Source organism: Oncorhynchus keta, chromosome 35 (assembly GCF_023373465.1).
Source record: "Oncorhynchus keta strain PuntledgeMale-10-30-2019 chromosome 35, Oket_V2, whole genome shotgun sequence".
NCBI lineage: Eukaryota > Metazoa > Chordata > Actinopteri > Salmoniformes > Salmonidae > Oncorhynchus > Oncorhynchus keta.
The window spans coordinates 23,431,755-23,457,062 of record NC_068455.1 but is presented as its reverse complement, the minus strand read 5'-3'; the positions used below and the strand labels follow the sequence as shown (position 1 = coordinate 23,457,062).

At 42.3% G+C, this 25,308-nt stretch overlaps 1 protein-coding gene across 6 annotated transcripts; it reads right to left on the bottom strand.

The window, feature by feature from the left end:
• Window positions 1-1,985: 1,985 nt before the first annotated feature.
• LOC118368154 (uncharacterized) lies at window positions 1,986-23,624 on the bottom strand. 6 transcript variants are annotated; one of them, XM_052496702.1, is made up of 8 exons: window positions 23,444-23,624; window positions 16,042-16,115; window positions 14,473-14,631; window positions 5,685-5,751; window positions 5,336-5,405; window positions 5,112-5,225; window positions 4,725-4,814; window positions 1,986-4,608 (listed from the first exon to the last, which is right to left on the bottom strand). In XM_052496702.1, the coding sequence occupies exons 3-8, from the start codon at window positions 14,604-14,606 to the stop codon at window positions 3,941-3,943; spliced, it is 1,143 nt and encodes a 380-aa protein (XP_052352662.1). In that variant the 5' UTR covers window positions 14,607-14,631; window positions 16,042-16,115; window positions 23,444-23,624; the 3' UTR covers window positions 1,986-3,940. The 6 variants fall into 6 exon arrangements, with proteins under 6 accessions (XP_052352662.1, XP_052352664.1, XP_052352663.1 ...); XM_052496704.1 differs by having other exon boundaries at window positions 14,473-14,614; XM_052496703.1 differs by lacking the exon at window positions 23,444-23,624 and adding an exon at window positions 16,215-16,299.
• Between the last annotated feature and the right edge of the window lie 1,684 nt (window positions 23,625-25,308).

The following is a 25,308-nucleotide window of genomic DNA, read 5'->3' as shown; positions in this document are numbered from 1 at the left end:
GATAAACAAATGATAGTCCCACTAAGCGCAAACCAGATGGGATGGCGTATCGCTGCAGAATGCTGCAGTAGCCATGATGGTTGTGTGCCTTGAATTCTAAATAAATCACAGACAATATCACCAGCAAAGGACCTCCACCTCCATGCTTCACGATGGGAACCACATCCTGAGATCATCCGTTTACCTATTCCACATCTCACAAAGAAACAGCGGTTGGAAACCAGAAAAAAATTACATTTGGACACATCAGAACAAATGACAGATTTCCACCATTCTAATGTGCATTGCTCATGTTTCTTGGCCCAAGCAAGTCTCTTCTTCTTATTGGTGTCCTTAAGTAGTGGTTTCTTTGCAGCAATTCGACCATGAAGGCTGGATTCACGCAGTCTCTGAACAGTTGATGTTGAGATGTGTCTCTTGAACTCTGTAAAGCATTTATTTGGGCTGCAATCTGAGGTGCACTCTAATGAACTTATTCTCTGCAGAAAAGGTAACTAGGTCTTCCTTTCCTGTGGCGGTCCTCGTGAAAGACAGTTTAACCAAAGCGCTTGATGGTTTTTGCGACTGCACTTGAAGAAAGTTGACATTTTCCAGATTGACTGACCTTCATGTCTTAAAGTAATGATGGACTATCATTTCTCTTTTCTTATTTGAGCTGGTCTTGCCATAATATGTACTTGGTCTTTTATCAAATAGGGCTAACAGAGCTGATTGGCTCAAACGCATTAAGGAAAGAAATTCCACAAATTAACTTTTAACAAGGCACACCTGTTAATTGAAATGCATTCCAGGTGACTACCTCATGAAGAGAATGCCAAGAGTGTGCAAAGCTGTCATCCAGGCAAAGGGTGGCTACTTTGAAGAATCTCACATATAACATTTATTTTAACACTTATTTAGTTACAAGATTCCATGTGTTATTTCAAAGTGTTGATGTTTTCAATATTATTCTACAATTTAGAAAATACCAAAAATAAAGAAAAACCCTTGAGTAGATGTGTGCAAACTTTTGACAGGTACTGTGTATATATATATATATATATAAATAAATACTGCATTTGCATTTGCAGAACCATGCAGGACTGCAGACACCAACCAATCTAGTAAACTATTAATTATCTCCATGGATATGTCTATCAATGTGTAATAGATAGAATCATCAAGTGGTCTATTCCAATGTGGGATTCAACATTGTGTCAGCGTACAAAATTGTTGCAGAAACAATTTGGTCTTACAAAACATTTGGCATTGAGCAATGTCCTTGTAGTTTTGTAGTCTTAATGTTGCAAATTTAAAAGTCTGGCATTCTCTGGATTTATGTTGCTTTCAAAACAACTGGGAACTCGGAAACAAACAAGGCCGAATCATGATAACGTCATTGATCTTCAAGTCGTAGCTCCAGAAAGAGGCCGGATTTACAATTCTGAGTTGGATGACCATTCAAAATGTATTTTCCCAGTCTGAGCTAATTTATTCTCGATTTCCCAGTTGTCTAGAGTAAAACAGCTCAAAGACTTCACTTATTTCAACAAGGCTTATGGGCATGCTATATTACTTGAGCAAAAGGCATATTTTTCTCTCAATGCCTACTTTTAAAAGGTATGTGCTAGGGATGTGTATTTAAGTTTCATTTCCTGACCACAGTTCTAGCGGTGTCCCCACCCTTCCTCAGAAGGAATGCACAGTATTCAGCAGGGTTTTAGAGGGGCTGAATGTGGCACATTCTTTGGCATCTCACTTTCCACTGACAGAGAGAAATCCAGTAAGAGATAGTGAGTTGTACTTCCCCACTGTGGTGAGAAACATTTATTGCATCTGCACACAGAAGCACTTCCACAATATTTTGAATTGGAATTCTGATATGTGTTTAAATTGTTGTAATGAATGAGGTACAGATTTCAATGTGGTATTGTAATGGTGTATTTCATCTGTCCTCTTGTATTTCATTCTGCTCAGCCTATATGCTCTAATAATGACAATAGACATTTTACAGCACTGAATTTATATTTGTTTTATATTGTACATAAATTCTAAATGATTGGTTTTACCCCTCGCCTGTAAAGCTTTGAATAAATAAATGGAAATGCCTACTTGCCCACTATTTACTAAAACTACATACTGTGTACTAATATTACAACATACTATTTACAATGTACTGTTTAGTAGAAATGTATGCAGTAAGCAACAAATATCAACATACCACTCAGCCATAATGAAAAGGTGTCATCGAATGCTCAAACGCACTTGTTCCCTGCGATTTGTACATTTTTGTAGAGCGTGTCCCCTATTCTGATTATCAGCTGTTGTCAAATACTTGTGTGAAAAGACAATTATCATCCTCAATCGTGTACAGCAAATTCATAGAGATAGTTAGAGGACACAACATTGTATCTGTCCCATTATGGCACCATTGAGGCATCTCCATTTTAAAGTAGTACATTTTAGGACAGTTGGTAAACAAACTGAAAGGTTGCAAACTGCCATCTGGAGTGTGTTGTCTGAACAGGTATAAAGCCAAGGTTGGCGATTTACTGCCACAACAGTTGTGGAATGTTTGCGCACAAGTATAATTCATTGGCTGATCCATCCTTCGACCTGGATGGAATTATATGATATTTATATACCACCCAGTTAACTACTTCAAAATGGTGAAAGTCCTCAATGCCCATGATAAAACACGTTTTGGGCCACTGGAGTCCTGTCATTCTCTACACGCAAATTCTAATGGATTTAAAGCCAAAATTAGTATGACATCCTTGCACTTAAATCATACTACATTTTCGAAATGATACATTATAACACATTTTTGCATATAAGTTTGGGTATTCGGACACATCCATAATGTTGTCCATTTACTTTGTTGATATACATTAATTATTTATTAAGAATGCACCACTATTGTCATTAAAGTATAATGTTTTAATTCTAGAGAGGGAAAGAGTCTTAAGTGGACCCTTTTGAATGAATCTCAAAGAAACTAGTAACTCAATGGTTTATTACTGCGTAACTGCCACTTCACCCTGTAATGTGTTAGTAAATACAAACATAAAGCCTACTCTGGAACATGTTAGGTGACCCAGTTCTACTCTGGGCTTAGGGTCCTTCATTATGGAATATGTAGCATAGCATTGTACAGAGTTTAATGCTAAGCTAATGAAAGGACTGGAAATGGTGTGAAGGATAGGACAGTGAGATAGATACCTGTCTCATGAGATCGTTTAAGATATGAAGATAAGGGTTGTACCCAGTCCACCATCTGAGACATGTTACATCTAGAAATGACACAGCTGAGTCTATATAAATATAATTGATGACGTAACACACATGAAGTCTTATGAGATATTCACGATGATCATCCCTCAATCTCTCCACTTCTCTCTGGTAATGGAGGTGAAAATCCCTCCGGTTCCTCATCCTCCGATGGAAGCACAGGGGGTGGGGTGGTACTTTTACTAAGCTTCCTTCTCACTCTAGCGTACATTGGATTCCACCCCCTGTCACAGAAACCCTCCTCTACCAATGAGAGAGGGCTTGTAAGGTCAAGCCCTTCTGGCTCTGTGACTGTGGTTGTTATTGGCTCATCGTCAGGCAGTGTGGTTGCGCTCAATTTATGGACCAGTTCAGCTATGGTTTTATACTCAGGGGTTATCAGATCCCCTGGCTCTGTGACTGTGGTTGTGATAGGGTCATCATCAGGCAGTGTGGTTGCACTCGAATCCTGGACCAGTTCAGCTATAGTCTCATAGCCAGGGCTTGCCAGGTCCGCTGGCTCAGTGACTGTGGTTGTGTCATTGTCAGAATGTGTGGTGGATTTATTGACCAGTTCAGCTATGGTTTGAGAGCTTGCTGTTGCCAGGTCCACTTCCACAGAGTGTTCATTAGGATTGGGCTCCCCAATGATCTCATAGGTATGCTGGGGTCGGACATAGAGAGAAAGCCTCTAGTTCTGGCCCTCACCCTCCACATGAACCTCTACTTCAAGCTGAGGGTTAAAGCTGGAGCTGAACTCCGCAGGGGACTCCAGGAGGTCAATGTCATTCATGGTGGAGAATTCCACAGGTGCAAGGCTGTCCACGAGGGGGACATCGATGATGGGAGCATCCAGCTCCAGGGTGTAAAGAATATTTACGATTGGGGGATCTGGAGTGCCAAGGTCATTGATGACAGGGATGTCCACAGGTTCAAGGCTGTTTACAGTGAGGGCGTCCAGCACCAGTGTGTCAAGACTGTTGATGACTGGGGCATCCAGGTTCTCTAAGCCAACTGAAGCATTCAGGATATCAAGGTCATTAATGACAGTGGCGTCCGCATGTTCAACAGGTTCAAGGCTGCACACGATGGGTGCATCCACGATTGGGGCTTGCAGAGGTTCAAGGCTGTTCACAATGGTGACATCCATGATGGGGAGATCCACGATGGGGGCTTCCACAGGTTCAAGGACGGGGACAGCAACAGGGTTAAAGCTGCTCATTATGGGGACATCTAGGGAGTCCTCTGAATAGACAGGTGGGGATAAAGATTCAAGGGGGGTGTCGACTTCCACCATGGCAACGGGGGCTGGGATAAAGTGTAGCTCAGGTGTGAAGTTCAGGACATCACTCAGGTCACCTAAAGTGAGAGAAGTACTAAATAATTGAGAAGTTTCACTTAACCTGCAGCTTGGCCAAAGAGATTGAGCCCCATTAGTTTGAGGAAATGCACATGGGTGATTTGTGATAGCCTACCAATGTCGACGGTTGTGGGAGGCGAAGGAGATATGACCGTCATGGCAGGGGGGGTTCTGTTGGCAATCTGCAAGGCACTTGGAGAATCACCTGCAGGACATCAAAACACACCTGTTAAACTCACCCACTACACTTGTGCTGTGTCCCAATAATATGACTTTTTCTAAAAATAAATCACTTGTCACTACTTCCCACAAATCTAATAGCATTGGATTGGTGGAGGCAAGGGAGTTTATATCAATATTCCTTATGCCAGTAATTTCCTTTCAACTTAGTGAAGGGAAGTGAACATATTGGGAGGTAGGAGAGATTGGGATGCAACCAGACACATGTAAGAAATAAGGAGGGAGAGGAACTTAGAGAGTGAAAAAGAGATGAAGGTAGCACCTTGATCAGGTGCCTCCCTGTGGCTCCTCCAGGGTTTCAACCAGGTGACATCCTGATCAGCAGGAGGCTGCTCTGGGACACCAATGACACTGTCCTCAGATTTCAGTCCCAGACCTAACCAAGGAGGAGATGAAAACCGAACACACACCGTAAAACAACCAGTTCTCCTCTCTGCTCGTTGTAATTAGATAACTGAAAAAAAGTAGAACAGTTGGGTTTCCCACCACTCTCATCTTTTCTGATGTCATTGATCATTGGGTTCTCCCTGGCGGCCAGGGCATCCTCTAGCTTCACCTGTCAATCAAATATCATCATCAGCAAATGACATCACAGCTATACTGGGTTCAGAATAACCCATCTCTCATCACTGGTCTCTAGACAAAGTACTCACAAAAGGATTCCATCCATTGCATCCCTCCCGTTGCCCCCTTTTGTCCCTTCTACTCATTCCTTGCTTCCCCCGCATCTCCCTACCTCCAATCTAACCGACTTCGGAGCGCCTACCCCCACCCCAAGTGTAACCCTGGACAGGACATTGCTGTCATCATTGCTGTTGCCTGGCCCATCTCTCACCACTCTGACCAGCTGTGACTGGGTTCTGTCCACCTCCTCACCACCATCCCGGAGCGTAAAGGAATGCCTGTGGAACAACACAAACTAGAGAATCAGAACTTGTACAAGAGCTATCTACCAATGCTTTCAGTATGCTTAGCCAGCAGCATACCACCCTTCATCCCAGTGCTGGCCTGCCTCTGAAGGTAGGCAGGGTCAATCCCTGGATGGACGACCAGATGCTGCTGGAAGTGGTGTTGGAGGACCAGTAGGAGGCACTATCCCCTCTAGTCTGAGAAGATCCCAATGCCCCAGGGTAGTGAAGGGGACATTGTACATTCATCTTTGGGATGGGATGTTAAACGTATCCCCTAACTCTGTGGTCATTCAAATTCGCATGGCACGTGTCGCACGAGTAGGGTTGTTAACCTCGGTGTTCTGGCAAAATTCCCAACCTGGTCGCATTTCCATAATAGCCACCTAATAATCCTACTCATTACGAATTGGCATATATCACTCCTCACCTCTCCACCATATTAACTGATATGTGGTGAGCAGTCTGCTTCTACTAAGTTACACACACAGCATCTGGAAAGTATTTAGACCCCTTGACATTTTATTACGTTACAGTCTTATTCTAAAATGGATTAAAAAATATATATATCTAAAATTCCTCAGCACACACACACACACACACACACACACACCATAATGACAAAGCAAAAAAAAGGTTAAGAATTGTTTGCCAATGTATTAAAAATATCAAATTTACATAAGTATTCAGACCCTTTACTCTGAACTTTGTTGAAGCACCTTTGGCAGCGATTACAGCCTCAAGTCTTAGGTATGATGCTATAAGCTTGGCGCTCCTGTATTTGGAGAGTTTCTCCCATTCTTCTCCGCAGATCCTCTCAATCTCTGTCAGGATGGACGGGAAGCATCAATGCACAGCCATTTTCAGGCCTCTCCAGAGATGTTCGATCGGGTTCAAGTCCAGGATCTGGCTGGGCCACTCAAAGACTTGCCCTGAAGCCACTCTTGCATTGTCTTGGCTGTGTGCTTAGGGTGGCTTCCGTCTGTTGGAAGGCGAACCTTTGCCCTAGTCTGAGGTCTTGATCAGGTTTTCATCCCAGATTTCTCTATATTTTACTCTCCTGTCCCTGCCGCTGAACAACTCCCCCACAGCATGATGCTGCCCAACATTCTTCACTGTAAGGATGTGCCAGGTTTCCTCCAGACGTGACACTTGGACTTCAGACCAGTGTTCAATCTTGTTTTCATCAGACTAGATCATCTGGTTTCTCATGGTCTGAGAGTCTTAATTCAATTTTGGCAAACTCCAAAATGGGCTGTGTGCCTTTTACTGAGGACTGGCTTCCGTCTGGCTACTCTACCATAAAGGCATGACTGGTGGAGTGCTGCAGAGATGGTTGACCTTCTGGAAGGTTCTCCCATCTCCACAGAGGAACTCTAGAGCTCTGTCAGAGTGACCATCGAGTTCTTGGTCACCTTCCTGACCAAGGCCCTTCTCCCCCGATTGCTCGGTTTGGCCGGGGACCCAGCTCTAGGAAGAGTCTTGGTGGTTCCAAACTTCTTTCATTTAAGAATGATGGAGGGCACTGTGTTCTTGGGGACCTTCAATGCTCCGGACATTTTTTGATACCCTTCCCCAGATCTGTGCCCCGACACAATCCTCCCTCGGAGCTCTACGGACAATTCCTTCAACCTTATGGCTTGGTTTTTTCTCTGGCATGCACTGTCAACTGTGCAACCTTGAATAGACAGGTGTGAGCCTTTCCAAATCATGTCCAATCAGTTAATTTACAACAGGTGGACTCCAATGAAGTTGTAGAAACATTAAGGATGATCAATGGAAACAGGATGCAACAGAGCTCAACAAGGATGATCAATGTAAACAGGATGCATCAGAACTCAATTTCACATCTCATAGCAAAGGGTCTGAATACTTATTTACACAGTTTTTTTATATACATTTGCAAAAATGTCTTAAATCCTGTTTTCGCTTTGTCATTACGGGGTACTGTATGTAAATTGATGAAGAACATTAATTTAATCAATTTTAGAATAAGACTGAATTGTAACAAAATATGGATTAAGTCAAGGGGTCTGAATACTTTCTGAATACTTCATACATTTTTGCAGCTGGTACCGGGGGACCTTCAGACAAGTTTTGGGAAGCCTGTGGGCATCCTAGAGCAAAGCAACTGACATACCTTTCCACAGATGGGGTCATGTTAGTGTGTAGCCAAAACTGTTCAGATGCTACAGAAAGTTGGCAGATCGGCTGTACCTACTTCAGACAATTCCCAAGACGCAGAAGAAGATTGTGTTCATTAAGAGTCCCATTGGTCCATAGATGGGTCATAATTAGTAGGCCAAATCGGACGCTACAGACAATTGTGAGAAGACTGATTTTTGGGATGTCTCATGGTCTGACAAACACCGCTCTAGCTATCACCTTTCACTGCGGAAGTGCGACAGGTGCATGCAGTGGACAGATGTATCCAATGCAACAAACAAAAAAAAACATTGCTAGCTTAAACTGAAAGATTTTTATCACTATGCTAATTAGATTTCCGCAAGGGCATCGACCTTAGGGGGTTGAAGAGCAACTTCCCCTAAAAACCAACTTCTCATTTAGAAAACAGCCTTTGGTATCAGTATTTACACTGACTACAAAGTGTAAATAGGATCGTTTTGGACATAAAGTCAGTCTAGTGCAGTGGTTCTTAACCTGGGTTTGATCGAACCCCAGGGGTTTGGTGAGTCAGTCTCATCATTGTCTGCAGGTGATCACGCTCCATCGCTTGGCCTATCTGTGCTGCAGGGAATTTGGTGCGCTCAGTAGTCGACTTGTGACTGTCGCGATGGTAAGTCTTGTGATTTTTCTTAATATTTTAATCCCTTCATACTTACTATGTCGAGCAAAAAAAGAAAGGGGTCGGACGAATATGTATAATATGGATTCACATGTATAACGGAACGTGATTGGAGTCAGCGTCCTAACTGCATGATTTGCAATGCCAAGTTGAGCAATTCTAGTCTAGCACCGGCAAAACTAAGAGAACACTTCCTTAAGCTGCATGGAGATGGAAATACAAGAACACAACGCTCGCTGAATTCAAGGTGAAGAGAGACAGATTCGATGAAAAGGCTACTCTGCCTGTTCTCGGCTTTGTATGAAGTTGCTTACCTGATCGCAAAGCTGGGCAAACCACACACCATTGGTGAAACACTCATAAAACCAGCTGTTTTGAAGATGGCAAATATCATGCTGGGAAAAGAGCCTGAAGTTAAGTTATCCCAAATTCCTCTTTCAAATGACACCATCAGCGACAGAACAGAGGACATGAGCAAAGACATCTTGGCTCAAGTAGTTGCACATCTGATTTCAAGCCCGGCAAAATTCATCCTTCAACTCGACGAGACCACAGACGTTTCCAATCGAAGCCAGCTTGCTGTATTCGTGCGCTATGTGAAAGACATGATAAAGGAAGTTTTTTATTTTGTAAGCCTCTTACAACAACAACTAAGGCAGCCGATGTGAAGAAACTTGTGGATGACGTCTTCAAAGACAACAATCTTTCGTGGGATATGGTTTCTGCAGTTTGTTCGGACGGAGCTCCAGTCATGCTGGGAAGAATGTCTGGTTTTGGTGCGCTAGTGAAAGCCGATGCACCACACATCATTGTTACGCATTGTATTCTGCACAGGCATGCGTTGGCAACAAAAACCTTGCCTCCAAAACTGGCAGAAGTATTAAAAATAGTAGTAGAATCCGTGAACTATGTGAAAACTAGTGCTCTGAGCCACCGCATCTTCAGTGAGCTGTGTAAAGAAATGGGCTCTGAATTCGAGGTACTTCTGTACCATTCTAACGTTTGGTGGTTATCCCGGGGACAGGTGCTGAATCGTGTTTGACATGCGAGTAGCCCCGTCTTTGCAAGAGCACCAACATTGTCATGCAGATTGCTTAAAAAATTCTGAGTTCATTCTCATTTTAGCGTACATGGCTGATATCGTCGCAGCTCTCAATCAAAAGATGCAGGGCGGTGGAGTCAACTTCATCGAAGCGGAGGAAAACCTGAAGGCTTTTCAAAAAAAAGCTACCGTTATGGAAACGACGAACAGAGAACGATAACGTCGCAAACTTTCCCCTGCTGGACAACTGTGTAAGTAAGATCGAAGATGTATCTGGAATCGGAGACATTTCTGTACCCGCGGAACCGAAGCATGCAATTGCCACGCACTTAGATGAGCTTGCAAAGTCTCGACGGATACTTCCCTACAAGAGAGTCATATCCAGCATGGGTGAGACAGCCGTTCACGTTTAGTGTTGAGACAACAGATGTCAATGATGAATACCTCGATGAAATCATTGAAATTCAGCAGAGCCAGGTTCAACAGCAACTCTTCAGAGCAACAACGGTTTCAACGTTTTGGTGTCAACAAATGGTAACGTACCCTGTTATTGCTAAGAAAGCTCTGGAGATTTTCATACAGTTTGTTACAACATATCTTTGCAAGCAATCCTTTGAGGATGCTGGACATAAAAACGAAGAAAAGGAACAGACTGTTGCGAAAATGACATGAGAGTGGCACTTGCCAAGGTGAAGCCGCGCATTTCTGAACTGGTCTCTGAAAGGCAACAGCAGAAGTCACACTGATTTGCAGTAAATATTCATTAATTTTTTGTTTGTGTGAAAATCATGTTTTGATGATTTTGTTCTTTGAACACAGTGAAGTTGGTGAATGCACCAATTTGTAAGTCGCTCTGGATAAGAGCGTCTGCTAAATGACTTAAATGTAATGTAAATGTTGATGCACTGTTCATTTTGTGCACCAGTAAAATACATACCTATGTTTTATTTTTCCAATTAAGAAGGGTTCGGTGAATGCGCATATGAAACTGGTGGGGATCAGTACCTCCAACAAGGTTAAGAACCACTGGTCTAGTGCAAAGCAGAGTTGTGTGAGACTTCACAACATAGATGAAGGTTGGTTATGTTTCAACCTGACAACGTCTGGCACAAGTAACCATCAATACAGAGTGCTGCTGCACACGACCCAACCGTAATGGCTGTGGTACATTTGTGTTGACTTTGGATATCTCTATGGGGTCAGTTCGGGATAATCAGTAAATTACACATGGGACAATATGTTAAAATTCCAAGCTCAAATGACTTAAAAACAAACAAACTAAATTGTATTAATTCATATAACAATATTGAAAGCATTTAATGAGAACTAAAAGGTGTGCAACTTGAACATTATGTCATTGTGTAATTTATTGACAGTCCCTAACTAGCCCCGAGACACCCACAAAGCACACCCCAAAAGGTACTTTTTTATTTTTAACTCTTTATTTAACTAGGCAAGTTAGTTAAGAACAAATTCTTATTTACAATGACAGCCTACCAGGGAACAGTGGGTTAACTGCCTTGTTCAAGGGGAGAACGACAGATTTTTACATTGTCAGCTCAGGGATTTGATCCAGCAACCTTTTGGTTACTGGCCCAATGCTCTAACCACTACTGTAGACTACAGTACCTGCCACCCCGAAACAAACTCCTGTTTGAATTCAGTCATGGCCTCTATAATTTGTTCATGAACCAAATCTAAACGACACCAAATCAGGAAGTGCAATTGCATTTTTTTTAAAGGTTCAATGCAGTTGTTTTTAATATCAAATCATTTCTGGATAACAATTAAGTACCTTACAGTGATTGTTTTCAATCAAAAATGGAAATGAAAAACAAAAATACCTTCTTAGCAAAGAGTAATTTCTCAAGCAAGAAGTTAGTTAGGAATGTCTGGGAGTGGTGCGAGTGGGGAGGGGAAAACTGAAAACTAGCTGTATCGGCAGAGGTTTCGATCTCTTATTGGTCTACCAACTCATTTACCACCTGGTGATGTCACTAGGCACACTAAAACAGGCTGAAATTCAGGTGGTCTCATTAAAACAGCTCTTACACTAAATGGGAATTATCATAATTTTCACAGTACTATTCCATCCTCAGTGTTGAAATATAACAACACAGGAAAATTACCTTGAAGACTGCACTGGGCCTTTAAGACTCCATAATGCTCAACAACTGTGGGAGGCATTTGAGTCAACATGGGCCAGCGTCGCTGTGGAACGCTTGACACCTTGTAGAGTCCACGCCCCAACGAATTGAGGTTGTTCAAAAGGGGGTGCAACTCAATATTAGGAAGGTGTTCCTAATTTTTTGTCCACTCAGTGTATTGTTGAACATAAACATACTCTACAGCAGTGGTCAAACTTTGAGTCAAGATTGCTTTTGCAGACAAAAAGAAAGTCTAACTTTGATAACAAAATAGATTAGTTGGTGTAGCACTTGCAAGGCACAGCTGAGCATAAAGCGAATTATTAAAATGTATGTTACGGGACTGATGGTACACTACATGACCAAAAGTATGTGGTCACCTGCCCGTCGAACATCTCATTCCAAAATCATGGGCATTCATATGAAGTTGGTCCCCCCTTTGCTACTATAACAGCCTCCAGTCTTCTGGGAATGCTTTCATCTAAAATGTTGGAACATTGGAAAACGGTCCAGGCAGCATTCATCAACAAGAGCATTAGTGAGGTTGGGAACGGATGTTTGGCGATTAGGCCTGGCTCGCAGTCGGCATTCCAATTCATCCCAAAGGTGTTCGATGGGGTTTCGGTCAGGCCAGTCAAGTTCTTCCACACTAAACTCGACAAAACATTTCTGTATGGACTTCACTTTGTGCACGGGGGCATTCTCATGCTTGAAACAGGAAAGTGCCTTCCCCAAACTGTTGCCACAAAGTTAGAAACACAGAATCGTCTAGAATGTCATTGTATAATATAGCATTAAGATTTCCCTTCATTGGAACTAAGGGGCCTAGTCCAAACCACGTTTCCCCTGCTCAAGAGTCCAATGGCGGCGAGCTTTACACCACCCATCCAACACTTGGCATTGCGCATAGTGATCTTAGGCTTGTGTGCGGCTGCTCGGCCATAGAAACCCATTTCATGAAGCTCCTGACGAACAGTTCTTGAGCTGACGATGCTTCCAGAGGCAGTTTGCAACTGTAGTGAGTAGTAGTGAGTGTTGCAAGGGAGGACAGACGATTTTTACAGGCTACACGCTTCAGCACTCGACGGTCCCATTCTGTGAGCTTGAGACCCACTTCGCAGCCGTTGCTCCTAGACATTTCTACTTCACAATAACAGCACTTACAGTTGACCGGGGCATCTCTGGCAGGGTAGCAATTTGACAAAATGACTTGTTGGAAAGGTGGCATCCTAAGCCATGCCACGTTGAAAGTAATTGAGCTCTTCAGCAAGGCCGATCTACTACCAATGCTTCCCTGTGGAGATTGAATGGCTGTGTGCTCAATGTTATACACCTTCCAGCAACGGGTGTGGCTAAGGGGTGTCCACATACTTTTGTACATATAGCGTAAGTACCTGTCGCTGATGATCATGGTGCTTTCACGACAACTGGGAATTTGAAAAAAAAAAATGACGTCAGGTTGGAAAGAGCTCAAGAAAGATGCCAGAGTTTCCGAGTTGGATGACAGTTCAAAACAATGTTTCTCAGTTGTATTTAGTTTTTTTCCCCCTCTGAGTTCCCAGTGATCTTGAACTCACTGAAGTTGGAAGTCTGAGATTTCTGAATTCCCAGTTGTTTTGAACACAGCATTAGTCTCAGCAGAGAGGGAAGCAGAGGACCTGCCTCTCACTGTCCCACTCTCTCCTTCCTTTCCTCAAGCAAGGCTGACCAGAAAGAGGGGATAGTCTTCCACCTGATGGCGAATCTCTAGTCGTACCGCATCTGCCTCAGGAACAAATTCATGTTGTTCCTATGACCAGATAGAGGAAACTTTCACTCTATATAAAAATAGACAGGACTAGCTGCTAATAATAGTAATACAACCACAGGGCTATCGGCTACTCATTCATTCCAACTGCAGCACAAACAGAAGTAGAGAGAAGCTTGTTTTATAGTAGTGTTGAAAAAAAGCAGTGTTGACAGTGCTGAATAAAACTTAGACATGAACTCACTCAAAACAGCAGTTCTTTGCTGTATTCTTTGACAGTCTCTCTCTCGTCATGAAATCTATCATAGGCTAGTATCGAACTTTGCTGTGGCCGGGGTCATGGAGCTATAGGTAGTCACGGTGATAACTAAAAGTAGCAGAGATCACCCTCTGGAACTTTGATATGTAAAGTATATTATGCTCAACCATATATTGAAAAATTATTCAAATCCATTTATATTTTCAATATTCATGATTATATTATTTATATTGATAAATGCATGTAAGAAATGTGTTATTGAAATGAAAATACTACTCATATTACAGAGCAAGCGGTAAAGCGTCATGTGACACCAACTTTTTCTTTGTAGCACCTACAGATTAAACATAAGAGTTAAAGGAAGCCTGGATTAGGCCAAAATGTCATAAATATGCAGACTGATTAATTATTTCTCAATTATGCTTCCAGATACAAATGTCAAATACATGTCAACAATGCCACCAAACGACCCTTCTATGGATACAATTTAGTGAAAATCCCCAAAATAATGGTATTTTTTTGTTGGTATAGTTTCGTGAGGGAAGGTGGAGTGTGAACTGTTGCACTGACACTATCAAATCATGCATGGAATGCAGTGTTTGAAGGTATGTGTATTCTCTCGCCTACCATGTATGGTCATATACTCAGGCATCAAATGCTCTCTTATGCAACAAAATATGTTCCTTTAGAAATGCAAAATAGTTGATCACTGACCTTCTACAGTTAGCGCAGAGGGCGAGGATGATGGAGAGGAGGAGGAAGAGCAGAGAGAACATGACGAAATCTGAAGAAAATGACCCCAACCCTGGAGCTGCCCATGGCCCCATGACCTCTCTCACCTGCACCATGGCAACTGCTGTTTTAGGGGGACACCTTAGTGAGCGAGGTGGAGAGAACGTGAGTAGGTGAATACATGCTTTCGTGTGCTTGGTTGACATACAAGCGTTTCATCGACTGAAATAAGTGTTTAGTTTGTGTATAGTTGGATTGATGATGTCAATATGTACTTATGGACACATTTATGGTTACATGATCAAAGAAAAGTTGTCAAAACAGAGTTCACATTTGTACACAGAGGATTTAGCTACACCCTACCCATGTACAGTTTGCACATAATATTATTAAAGGAATGTTTAGAGTATTGTATATTCACAATGTTAACTAAATTCTCATTGGGTGATTCCTTACGAAGCTATAGGACAAAAATACCATGTTTTGAGGATTTTCACAAAATGTAATCCAAGAATGGTCCTTTGGATGAAGGATTGTTGACAGATCTAAAAGCATAATTAAGAAATAATAAAAGTTGACATATTTCTGACATCTGGCCTTACCCAGGCTTCCTTTAAAACTCAATAATGGTTCACATGTAGCTGCTACAAAGCAAAAATTGGTGTCATGTGAAGATTTACCTCTTGCTCTAACAGGAGTAGTATTTTGATTTCAATGAAAATTTCCTTACAGTAAGTCATGAATATTGAAAAATATAAACATAATATATTTTTTTAAAGTTGTCTTATATTTAATAAATTGGTGAACATAATATACTCTACAGGCATTTCAACATTCCGGATACAAATGTCAATTATTTTTCCAAAGGAAAATGTAACCGACTTTTTTGCCCTAGTTTAGTAAGGAATCACCCTATTGTCATGCAAAACCCTCTGTCTGCACCCATATCTACTTAAGAAGGTGTTGGCTGCTTGCTTATGCACTTGAGGGTGAGAGGCCTGCTTAGCCCCTTACAGTAGATGGTAAGACACCAAAAACATTGCCACTATTTTAAACAAAATATTTAGGGATTTATATTGCTGGCAGTAATTCAGCACCAATATTAAAAATAAACTTAAATACAAATTAAAGATGGGCCTAAAAGAATAAACATGCACATGAACAAAAATAAGGACAGGATAGACAGATTCACTGCACAAACAAGAGGGCACTGAAGATTGCTGGAATTACAATCCAACAAATAAGCCTGTAATTATGAGAGCAGAGACAACAATACAGTCCCGTCACACATGATTAACTCCCGGACCACATCAAATACACCACATACTGATGATTAAGTAAGAGTAGCTGCCTTTTCCAATCACTTACTGCACTTGCTCAATCAGTGATTATGATAGCAGCAAAAACAATGCCTGTAGGTAAATGCAGTGTGCAAATCATTATAATCAAAGTAAAACAAATGAAAATGGTGATAAACACATGTTCATTATATACATGGCTTCTACAGATCACTTGTAACAAAGCTACAGTATTTCATACAAAATAACTTACCTTGTGATTCACAGGGATAACCTCGACTGTTACAATCCAATCAAACACATAACCCAAGGCCATCTGTCAACATCCTGTGTCCAATAGCAGAAAGAAAAACTCAGTTATTAACATTCAGATCAAATAAACATCTGACAACTGATATCATTAAGATGGTTTATATTCTATACTACCATTCCAAGTGTAACCTAATGTCAGTTCCATTCTGTGTTCTCTGAAACACTTTCACCTGGTGGGAGGGGTCTCACTGCCACTGCCAATCAATGACCCATTGATTTGAGCCAATCAAAATGGGATGCTGTTCATTGAAACACATTTTTATAGGATGATATAATCCAGTGCTCATAAAAATTAGGGCGCTTGTTTTACTCCTCGCTCTGTACCTGGGGTGTATTCTCTAGGAACAAAACAGAACCAAAGAGAACCAAACAAAACAAAGGGAACAAAATGGGGAAGGACCTACATACATTTGTAAAATAGAAAGTTTTTGTTGTAAAGCACAACTGTTTTCAACAGTTTGGACTAATGATTACACCCCTGATGGGAACAATCCAAACAATCACCAAATCCAAACATACAGTGTATTGCAGATAAATATTTAAATAATATTGAAATGTAACATTTTGTCCATGTAACCCATGAGCAAATACTGTAATCCTTACACACACATCCTGCATGCTTGCACAAGGAGCAGGTTGTTTCGACCACACCAGAAAACTCCCACTTCAAAGAACAATGTTAATGAACAGGTATTTCCTGACACTTGAAGCTTTGACTGTAGCCTATGGCAATCTTACAATTCCCAATGTGACCGCGCCACTATATCGAAACAGAATCCTCCCTCCTCGAAAGCCAGACGGTTTACTCATTGACAGTCACACAGGGCACAAATACTGAACAATACTGCCATTTGTACGTGTTAAAGGGACATGACTAACTTTCACTGTACAGACTGAAGGCTGTAATCCTGAAACACACCATCTTTCTCTCTCTTTCTTTCATTCATCTCTTTCAAGAAGCTCTTGTTTTGTTGTGTGTCTCGTGTTTTGGGAATTGTGATCAAGCAGTTGTTGATGTTCTCGTACAAGACCGACAAAGTATCTCTTGCTGTGCATGCATTTGGGACAGATAAGGGGTTACTGTACAATATCAAACTGACAACTATTTTATCAGTGCACAGCAGCCGCCAACTGACGTTTAACCCTTGATCACTGGTGGTGCGAAGTGTGTCGTGACCCCAGCTGTGTGTGCCACTGAGATGATAGAGGGAGAGAAAGGAGATACCAGTTGATATTGTGTATGACATGACAGTTTGAGGAGATTTAAAATGTGAACAAGAATATACAGTGTTCATGGAGTATATACAGTATTCACACAAAGGTCCACAAGCACACACACACGTTAAAAAAACTAACACAGGTGAAGAGAAATTATTACTCACAGATTAAAAATCTTTTGCAGGGTCAGACAGCTTGACCTCTGACCTTGTCACAGATGGTCAACAGAGAGTGACACCTCCTCACCCAAATGTGCCATGTCAATGTCAAACGGCAGAAGATTTTTTTCCTTTAACGAGTACGACGAGCCCGACATGAACGACATACTGCTTTCCCGAGAACAGGCCCACATCCTCCTAATATGCGTGAAGAGACGATGAAAAAAAAGAGGACGGAGGTCGGGCTGCCTTTGAGAATTCGTAGGCGAATTCCATTCTTCTAGCTAACGTGCAATCATTGGAAAATAAAGTCGACAACCTACGAGGAAGATTAAACTACCAACGGGACATTAAAAACTGTAATAACTTATGCTTCACAGAGTAGTGGCTGAACAACGACATTATTAACATACAGCTGGCTGGTTATACACTGTATCGGCAGGATAGAACAGCGGAGTCTGGTAAGACAAGGGGTGGCGGACTATGCATATATGTAAACAACAGCTGGTGCATGATATCAACGGAAGTCTCAAGGTTTTGCTCGCCTGAGGTAGAGTATCTCATGATAAACTGTAGACCACACTATCTGTAGCTCAGTTGGTAGAGCATGGCGCTTGTAACGCCAGGGTAGTGGGTTCGATTCCCGGGACCACCCATATGTAGAATGTATGCACACATGACTGTAAGTTGCTTTGGATAAAAGCGTCTGCTAAAATGGCATATATATATATATATCTACCTAGAGAGCTTTCATCTGTATTTTTCGTAGCTGTCTACATACCACCACAGACCAATGCTGGCACTAAGAACACACTCAATGAGCTGTATTCTGAATTAAGCAAACAGGAAAACGCTCATCCAGAGGAGGCGCTCCTAGTGGCCAGGGACTTTAATGCAGGGAAACTTGAATCTGTTTTACCGAATTTCAGCATACTAAATGTGACACCAGAGCGGAAAAAACTCTAGACCACCTTTAGTCCACACATAGAGACACATACAAAGCTCTCCATTGCCATCCATTTTGCAAATCTGACCATAATTCTATCCTCCCTATTCCTGCGTACAAGCAAAAATTAAAACAGGAAGAACCAGTGACTGTCAATAAAAAAGTTGTCAGATAAAGCAGATGCTAAGCTACAGGACTGTTTTGCTAGCACAGACTGGAATATATTCCAGGATTCTTCCTATGGCATTGAGGAGTATGCTACATCAGTCATTGGCTTCATCAACAAGTGCATCAATGACATCGTCCCCACAGTGACCGTACATACACACCCCAAACATAAGCCATCGATTACAGGCAACATCCGCACTGAGCAAAAGTTTAGCTGCTGCTTTCAAGAAGTGGGACTCTAACCCGGAATCTTCTAAGAAATCCCACTATGCCCTGTGATGAACCATCAAACAGGCAAAGTGTCAATACAGGACTAAGATCTAATCGTACTACACCGGCTCCGACGTTCGTTGGTTGTGTCAGGGCTTGCAAACCATTACAGACTACAAAGGGAAGGACAGCCGAGAGCTGCCCAGTGACACGAGCTTACCAGATGAGCTAAACTACTTCTATGCTGGCTTCGAGGCAAATAACACTGAAACATGCATGAAAGCACCAGCAGTTCTGGATGACTGTGTGATCACGCTCTCCGCAGCCGATGTGAGTAAGACCTTTAAACAGGTCAGCATTCACAAGGCCGCAAGGCGGAGGTCAGAGAACTGGCAATGTGGTGCCAGGAAAACTACCTCTCCCTCAACGTGATCAAGTCCATGGAGATGATTGTGGACTATAGGAAAAGGAGGACCGAGCACGCCCCCATACTCATCGACGGGGCTGTAGTGCGGCAGGTTGAGAGCTTCAAGGTCCTTGGTGTCCATATCACCAACAAACTAATATGGTCCAATCACACCAAGACAGTCATGAAGATCGCACAACAAAACCTATTCCCTCTCAGGAGACTGAAAAGATTTGGCATGGATCCTCAGATCCTCAAAAGGGTCTACAGCTGCACCATCGAGAGCATGGTTGCATCACTGCCTGGTATGGCAACTGCTCGGCCTCCGACCGCAAGGCACTACAGAGGGTAGTGCGTACGGCCCAGTACATCACTGGGGCCAATCTTCCTGCTATCCAGGACCTCTGTACCAGGTGGTGTCAGAGGAAAGCCCTAAAAAGTGTCAAAGACTCCAGCCACCCTAGTCATAGACTGTTCTCTCTGCTACTGCACGGCAAGCGGTACCGGAGCCCCAAGTCTAGGTCCAAGGGGCTTCTAAACAGCTTCTATCCCCAAGCCATAAGACTCCCGAACATCTAATCAAATGGCTTCCCAGACTATTTGCATTGCCCTCCGTCTTTTACACCACTGCTACTCTCTATTGTTATCATCTATGCATAGTCACTTTAATAACTCTACATATTACCTCAATTAGTTTAGTTTATTTTATTTTTACAGGGACAGTGCACATTAATCAACGTTTCAGTAAAAGTGCCGGTTTTAGCCAGCCGGCTAATTTTCAACCGCAGTCCCTGGGCAGGTTATTAAAAACAATTACAATATAGACAATAGCACCATAGACATAGCAACATAGCAACATAGGACAAGCAAGACATAGCATACAGACAGAGCAACATAGAACAAAAAGCAGCAAGACAAAATTCATAAAAGCAACAAAGTGTTTCCACACCTCACAAGCTGCAGACAACAGACAACATGGAAAGCGGCAACACACAGCTAGGGATTATGATCACAAATCTGATTGACCTTTAGCCATGTCTTCAAGCATTTTGTGAAAGTGTGATATGTGGTGCAGTTATGTGTGTCTGATGGCAGTGTATTCCAGACATGGGAAGCTCTCACAGAGAATGTAGATTTACTAAAGGTGCTTTTCCTTAGGGGAACTATACAGTCACCTCTCATGGCAGACCTTGTGGATCTGCTGCCATATGTCTGGGTTTTCTGTTTAACAAAAATATTCAGTGGAGGGGGAGCCAGGCCATTACGGATCTTGAATACAAGACATGCGTTGGTGTATTGCACAAGATGCACAAGATTTTCCCAACTCAAGAGCTCATGTTTTCTAAGGATGTGACAATGATGATGGCTATTGGGCTTCCTATCAAGCACTTTGAGAGCCTGTTTGTAGACAGACTGAATAGGTTTTAATGTTGTACAGCAAGCTTGGGCCCAACTAGTCAAGCAGTATGTTAAGTGGGGGAGTATCATAGATTTGAAGTACAGTTTTGCTACCTCTGTAGTCAAACAATTTCGTATAAATCGGAAATTAGCTAGATTGAATTTAGTTATTTGAATTACCTTTTTCACATGCTTTTTAAAAGAGAGGTTGGAATCAAGTATGATGCCAAGGTACTTAAAATCGGATACCACCTGGAGCTTCTCCCCTGACACATAGACATCTGGCTCAGTAGCATCTGTTGCCCTCTTTGTGAAGAACATGCAAACAGTTTTTCACATTGAGATGCAAACACGAGTCACTGAGCCACTTTGTAACCTGGACCATTACAGTAGTGAGTTCTTGTGCAGCTTGTTGTTTGCTCTTTGCATGCACATATATCACTGTATCATCTGCATACATTTGAACTTCAGACCCAGTACAGACAGAAGGCAGATCATTAATGTACAGGCTGAACAGGGCATCAACAGGGCATCATCATCTCAAGGCATCAGGGGAAAAGTTGAACTTGGACAATTTTGTGATGAGAATCTCATGGTTAACAGTATCAAAAGCCTTCCTTATTATTATTAGTCAAAATTACCTTGACTAACCGGTGCCCCCGCACATTGACTGCAACGGTACCCCCTGAATACAGTCTCACTATTGTTATTTTACTCCTGCTCTTTAACTACTTGTTACTTTTATTTCTTATTATTATTCTTATTTTGTATTTTTTAAATGGTGTAGTTGGTTAGGGGGTTGTAAGTAAACGTTTCACTGTTGTATTCAGCACATATGACTAATAAAATCTGATTTTATTTGTATATGGTACACTACAGCCCCCACTTCTCTCCCTCTTTGTCTGTGTCTGTCACAGTAACTTTCTCTGTCTCTGTCTCACTGTTTGCTTCTCACTGATATCTGATTCCATGTGTCACTCAGCAGCAAGTAACTTTTGAACTTTACTTCCTCATTCCCAACTCTCTTTCACACTCAATGTGACACACTTGTCATATTCTAGCATGCTTTATCCCTTTCTCTCACCCTTATCACCTTCCTGATAAGAGTTAACATGTCTGCCTTGAGCTGTGATAGTTGTGATTCTGAAAGCTAAACTTTATTACGTTAAGTTCATGTATATTTTGTATGTTAAGACCTGCACAGATATTGTCATTTTATGAAACACTTTACATTCAACCCTTACATTAGTGTTTTTATTACTGGGAAAGTATTACTCTTAAAACAGTGCAACAAGTTCATTAAGTATTGCTGCACTGTGCTTACAGCAGTGAAAAGTAAGTAAATCTTTAAAAGCAGTAAAAGCCCAGTGTCATTATGTAAGAGGTGAATACAGTGTGCAAGTTGACATTTATTGTCATGAATCTTGACCTGGAGGCAGCTCCACAAAGTCATAAAATCTGATTTTAACCCTAACCTTAACCACACTGCTAATCCTAATGCCTAACCCTAACCTTAAATTAAGACCAAGAAGCTTTCATTAATTTTTACAGTATAGACCATTCTGACTTTGCAGCTGCCCCATCTAGTGTCAGTGTACCATTATGTGAGAGGTTAATACAGTGGCTGTGTGTTTGGGGCGAAGCTAGAATGTTGTAGAGGAGAAACATAGTAAATCAATCAAATTTATTTTATAAAGCTCTTTTTACTTCAACAGTTGTCACAAAGTGCTTTACAGATTCCCAGCCTAAAACCACAAAGAGCAAGCATTGCACAGTGGCTAATACAAACTCCCGAGACAGGCAGGAACATAGGAATAAACCGAGGGGTAGCCAGTGCCAAGTATAGTCACAGAATCATTGTTCTTGGTGAAAAATAATTTATATTTGCTTCACAACGCTCGCGGAAGTAGATAGTAATGACAGTAGACACTGCCTCCCTGTGGCCAAAGGTGCACACTACAAATTAAACAACCTTTTCAACCATCTCAGCATTTTCTAAAATGCTCACCACACCGCTCGCATTGCAAAATAAATGTACACATACATGTTATTCAATCATTGCACCCACACTGCTCGCGCATGTCAATGAGCGTCTGCATAGCGAATCCTCTCGTCAACCTCAATTTTATCTGTCTCTCGCTTTCCCTCTTTCCCCTCCCTCTCTATCCCCTCCCTCTCTCTCTCTCTCTCTCTCTCTCTCCCTCCCTAATTCCCCTCCCTCTCTCTCCCTCCCTCCCTCATTCCCCTCCCTCTCTCTCCCTCATTCCCCTCTTTCTCTCTCTCATTCCCTTCCCTCTCTCTCCCTCTCTCTCTCTCTCCCTCCCTAATTCCCCTCCCTCCCTCCCTCCCTCCCTCCCTCATTCCCCTCCCTCTCTCTCCCTCCCTCCCTAATTCCCCTCCCTCTCTCTCCCTCATTCCCCTCTTTCTCTCTCTCATTCCCTTCCCTCTCTCTCCCTCTTTCTCCCTCTTTCCCCTCCCTCTCTCTCCCCTCCCTCTCTCTCCCTAATTCCCCTCCCTCGCTCTCCCTCATTCCCCTCCCTCGCTCTCACTCATTCCCCTCCCTCTCTCTCCCTCATTCCCCTCTTTCTCTCATTCCCCTGCCCCTCTCTCTCATTCCCCTGCCCCTCTCTCTCATTCCCCTCCCTCTCTCTCATTCCCCTTCCTCTCTCTCATTCCCCTTCCTCTCTCATTCCCCTCCCTCTCTCTCATTCCCCTCCCTCTCTCTCATTCCCCTCCCTCTCTCTCATTCCCCTCCCTCTCTCTCTCTCATTCCCCTCCCTCTCTCTCATTCCCCTCCCTCTCTCTCATTCCCCTCCCTCTATCTCTCTCTCTCTCTCACCTGAATTGTTTGTGGGGTCATAGCAGAGTCGTCTCCCTTGGTACTGCTGGCCAGGGGACTGAAGTTTGCATTTACGCCAGACCGTTTTTCATAACCTGGAATAGCTTGTGGCGGAGCGGGTACGGGCAGCGGTAACAGAGTTTGGCAAAGCAGCAGCATGCACAGGGCAGCCAGGACCCCAAGGGGTGCACATTTTGTTGTTTGCCCTAGCACTACACAGCTGATTCAAATAATTAACTAATCATTAAGCTTTGATCATTTGAATCAGCTGTGTAGTGTTACGGCAAAAAACAAAACATGCCTTGGAGTCCCGAGGACCGAGTTTGGGAAACGCTGTGACATACTGAGTTTGGTAGCGTTTTTTGAGGTGTTGCTTTGCCAAAAACATTGTCAACACAATAAGAGTTGTACATGATCTCTACATTTTATTTCTCTACATACATTGCACCTTTTTCCTATCAAGCACGGGTACCACAGCAACCGGCTCAAAACAACATCAACAACTTCAACATGCTACTGATTAATCAGGTTACTTCTCAACAGTGACATCACAAAGACAGACAAGAAAGTCAACTTTGTGAATATTGTAGAATATGCTGACATTTAGCAGTAAACATACTTTTAGATGTCCTGAAAAAACATATAACTGCAACATGCAACAATTTGAGGGATTTTACTGAGTTACAGTTCGTATAAGGAAATCAGTCAATTTAAACTCATTAGACTCTAATCTATGGATTTCACATGACTGGGCAGGGGCGCAGCCAAGAGTGGAACTGGGAGGGCATAGGCCACCCACTTGGGAACCAGGTCCACCCACTGGGGAGCCTGGCCCAGCAAATCAGAATGATTTTGTTCCCCACATAACGGTTCTATTACAGACAGGAAAAGTCCCCAGTTTCATCAGCTGTCCAGATTGCTAGTCTCAGAAAATCTTGCAGTTGAAGAAGCCAGATGTGGAGGTCCTGGGCTGGCATGGTTACACAAGGTCTGCGGTTGTGAGGCCGGTTGCTGACAAATTCTCAAAAATGACGTTGGAGGAGGCTTATGGTAGAGACATTAACATTAAATTCTCTGGCAACAGCTCTGATGGACATTCCTGCAGTCATCATGCCAAGTGCACATTCCCTCAAAACTTGAGACATCTGTGGCATTGTGTTGTGTCAAAACTGTACATTTTTGAGTGTCCTTTTATTGCCCCCAGAACAAGGTGCATCTGGCACATCTGGCACATCTAAAGCCTTTTCTAAAGGCTTCTAAAGCCTTTTCTTTTGGGGGTTTGCTATAGGCCATCAAGTGCTAACAGTCAGTATCTAAATAATATGTGTGAAATGCTTGATAGTGTACAGTATGTGATTCAAACAGAGAGGTCTACTTTCTTGGGGACCTGAATATTGACTGGTTTTCATCAAATTGTCCACTCAAGAGGATGCTTCTTGCTGTAACCAGTGTCTGAAATCTAGTTTGGGTTATTAATCAACCTATCAGGGTGTTTACAAACACTACAGGAACAAGATAATCCACATATATTGATCACATTTTTACTAATACTGTAGAACTTTGTTCTATCTGTACCCATTGGATGCAGTGATCACAGTGGCTATATCCAGGAAAGTCCCAAAAGATGGGCCTAAAATGGTGTGTAAGAGATTATACAAAATATTTAGATGTGACTCTTATGTGGATGGTGTTAGAAATACTGTAGACAAACTTAAAGTGGACAGACTTAGGCAGGAAATGCCAACAACAAACAGTGAGCCATTATACTAATGTATAAAAATTATAATAATGAATGAAAAGCATTGCAAGTTTGAATTTTGCAAAGGTAGTGTGGGAGAGGTGGGGAAATGATTGTTATCGATCAA

Excerpts from the sequence above, each read along its gene's own strand:
- LOC118368154 (XM_052496702.1), bottom strand. The coding sequence starts at position 14,606 with ATGGTGCAGGTGAGAGAGGTCATGGGGCCATGGGCAGCTCCAGGGTTG. Across the intron at positions 5,752-14,472 it reads CTCTGCGCTAACTGTAGAAG|GCATTCCTTTACGCTCCGGG; the intron begins GTCAGTGATCAA and ends GTTGTTCCACAG. Across the intron at positions 4,815-5,111 it reads CAGGGAGGCACCTGATCAAG|GTGATTCTCCAAGTGCCTTG; the intron begins GTGCTACCTTCA and ends GATGTCCTGCAG.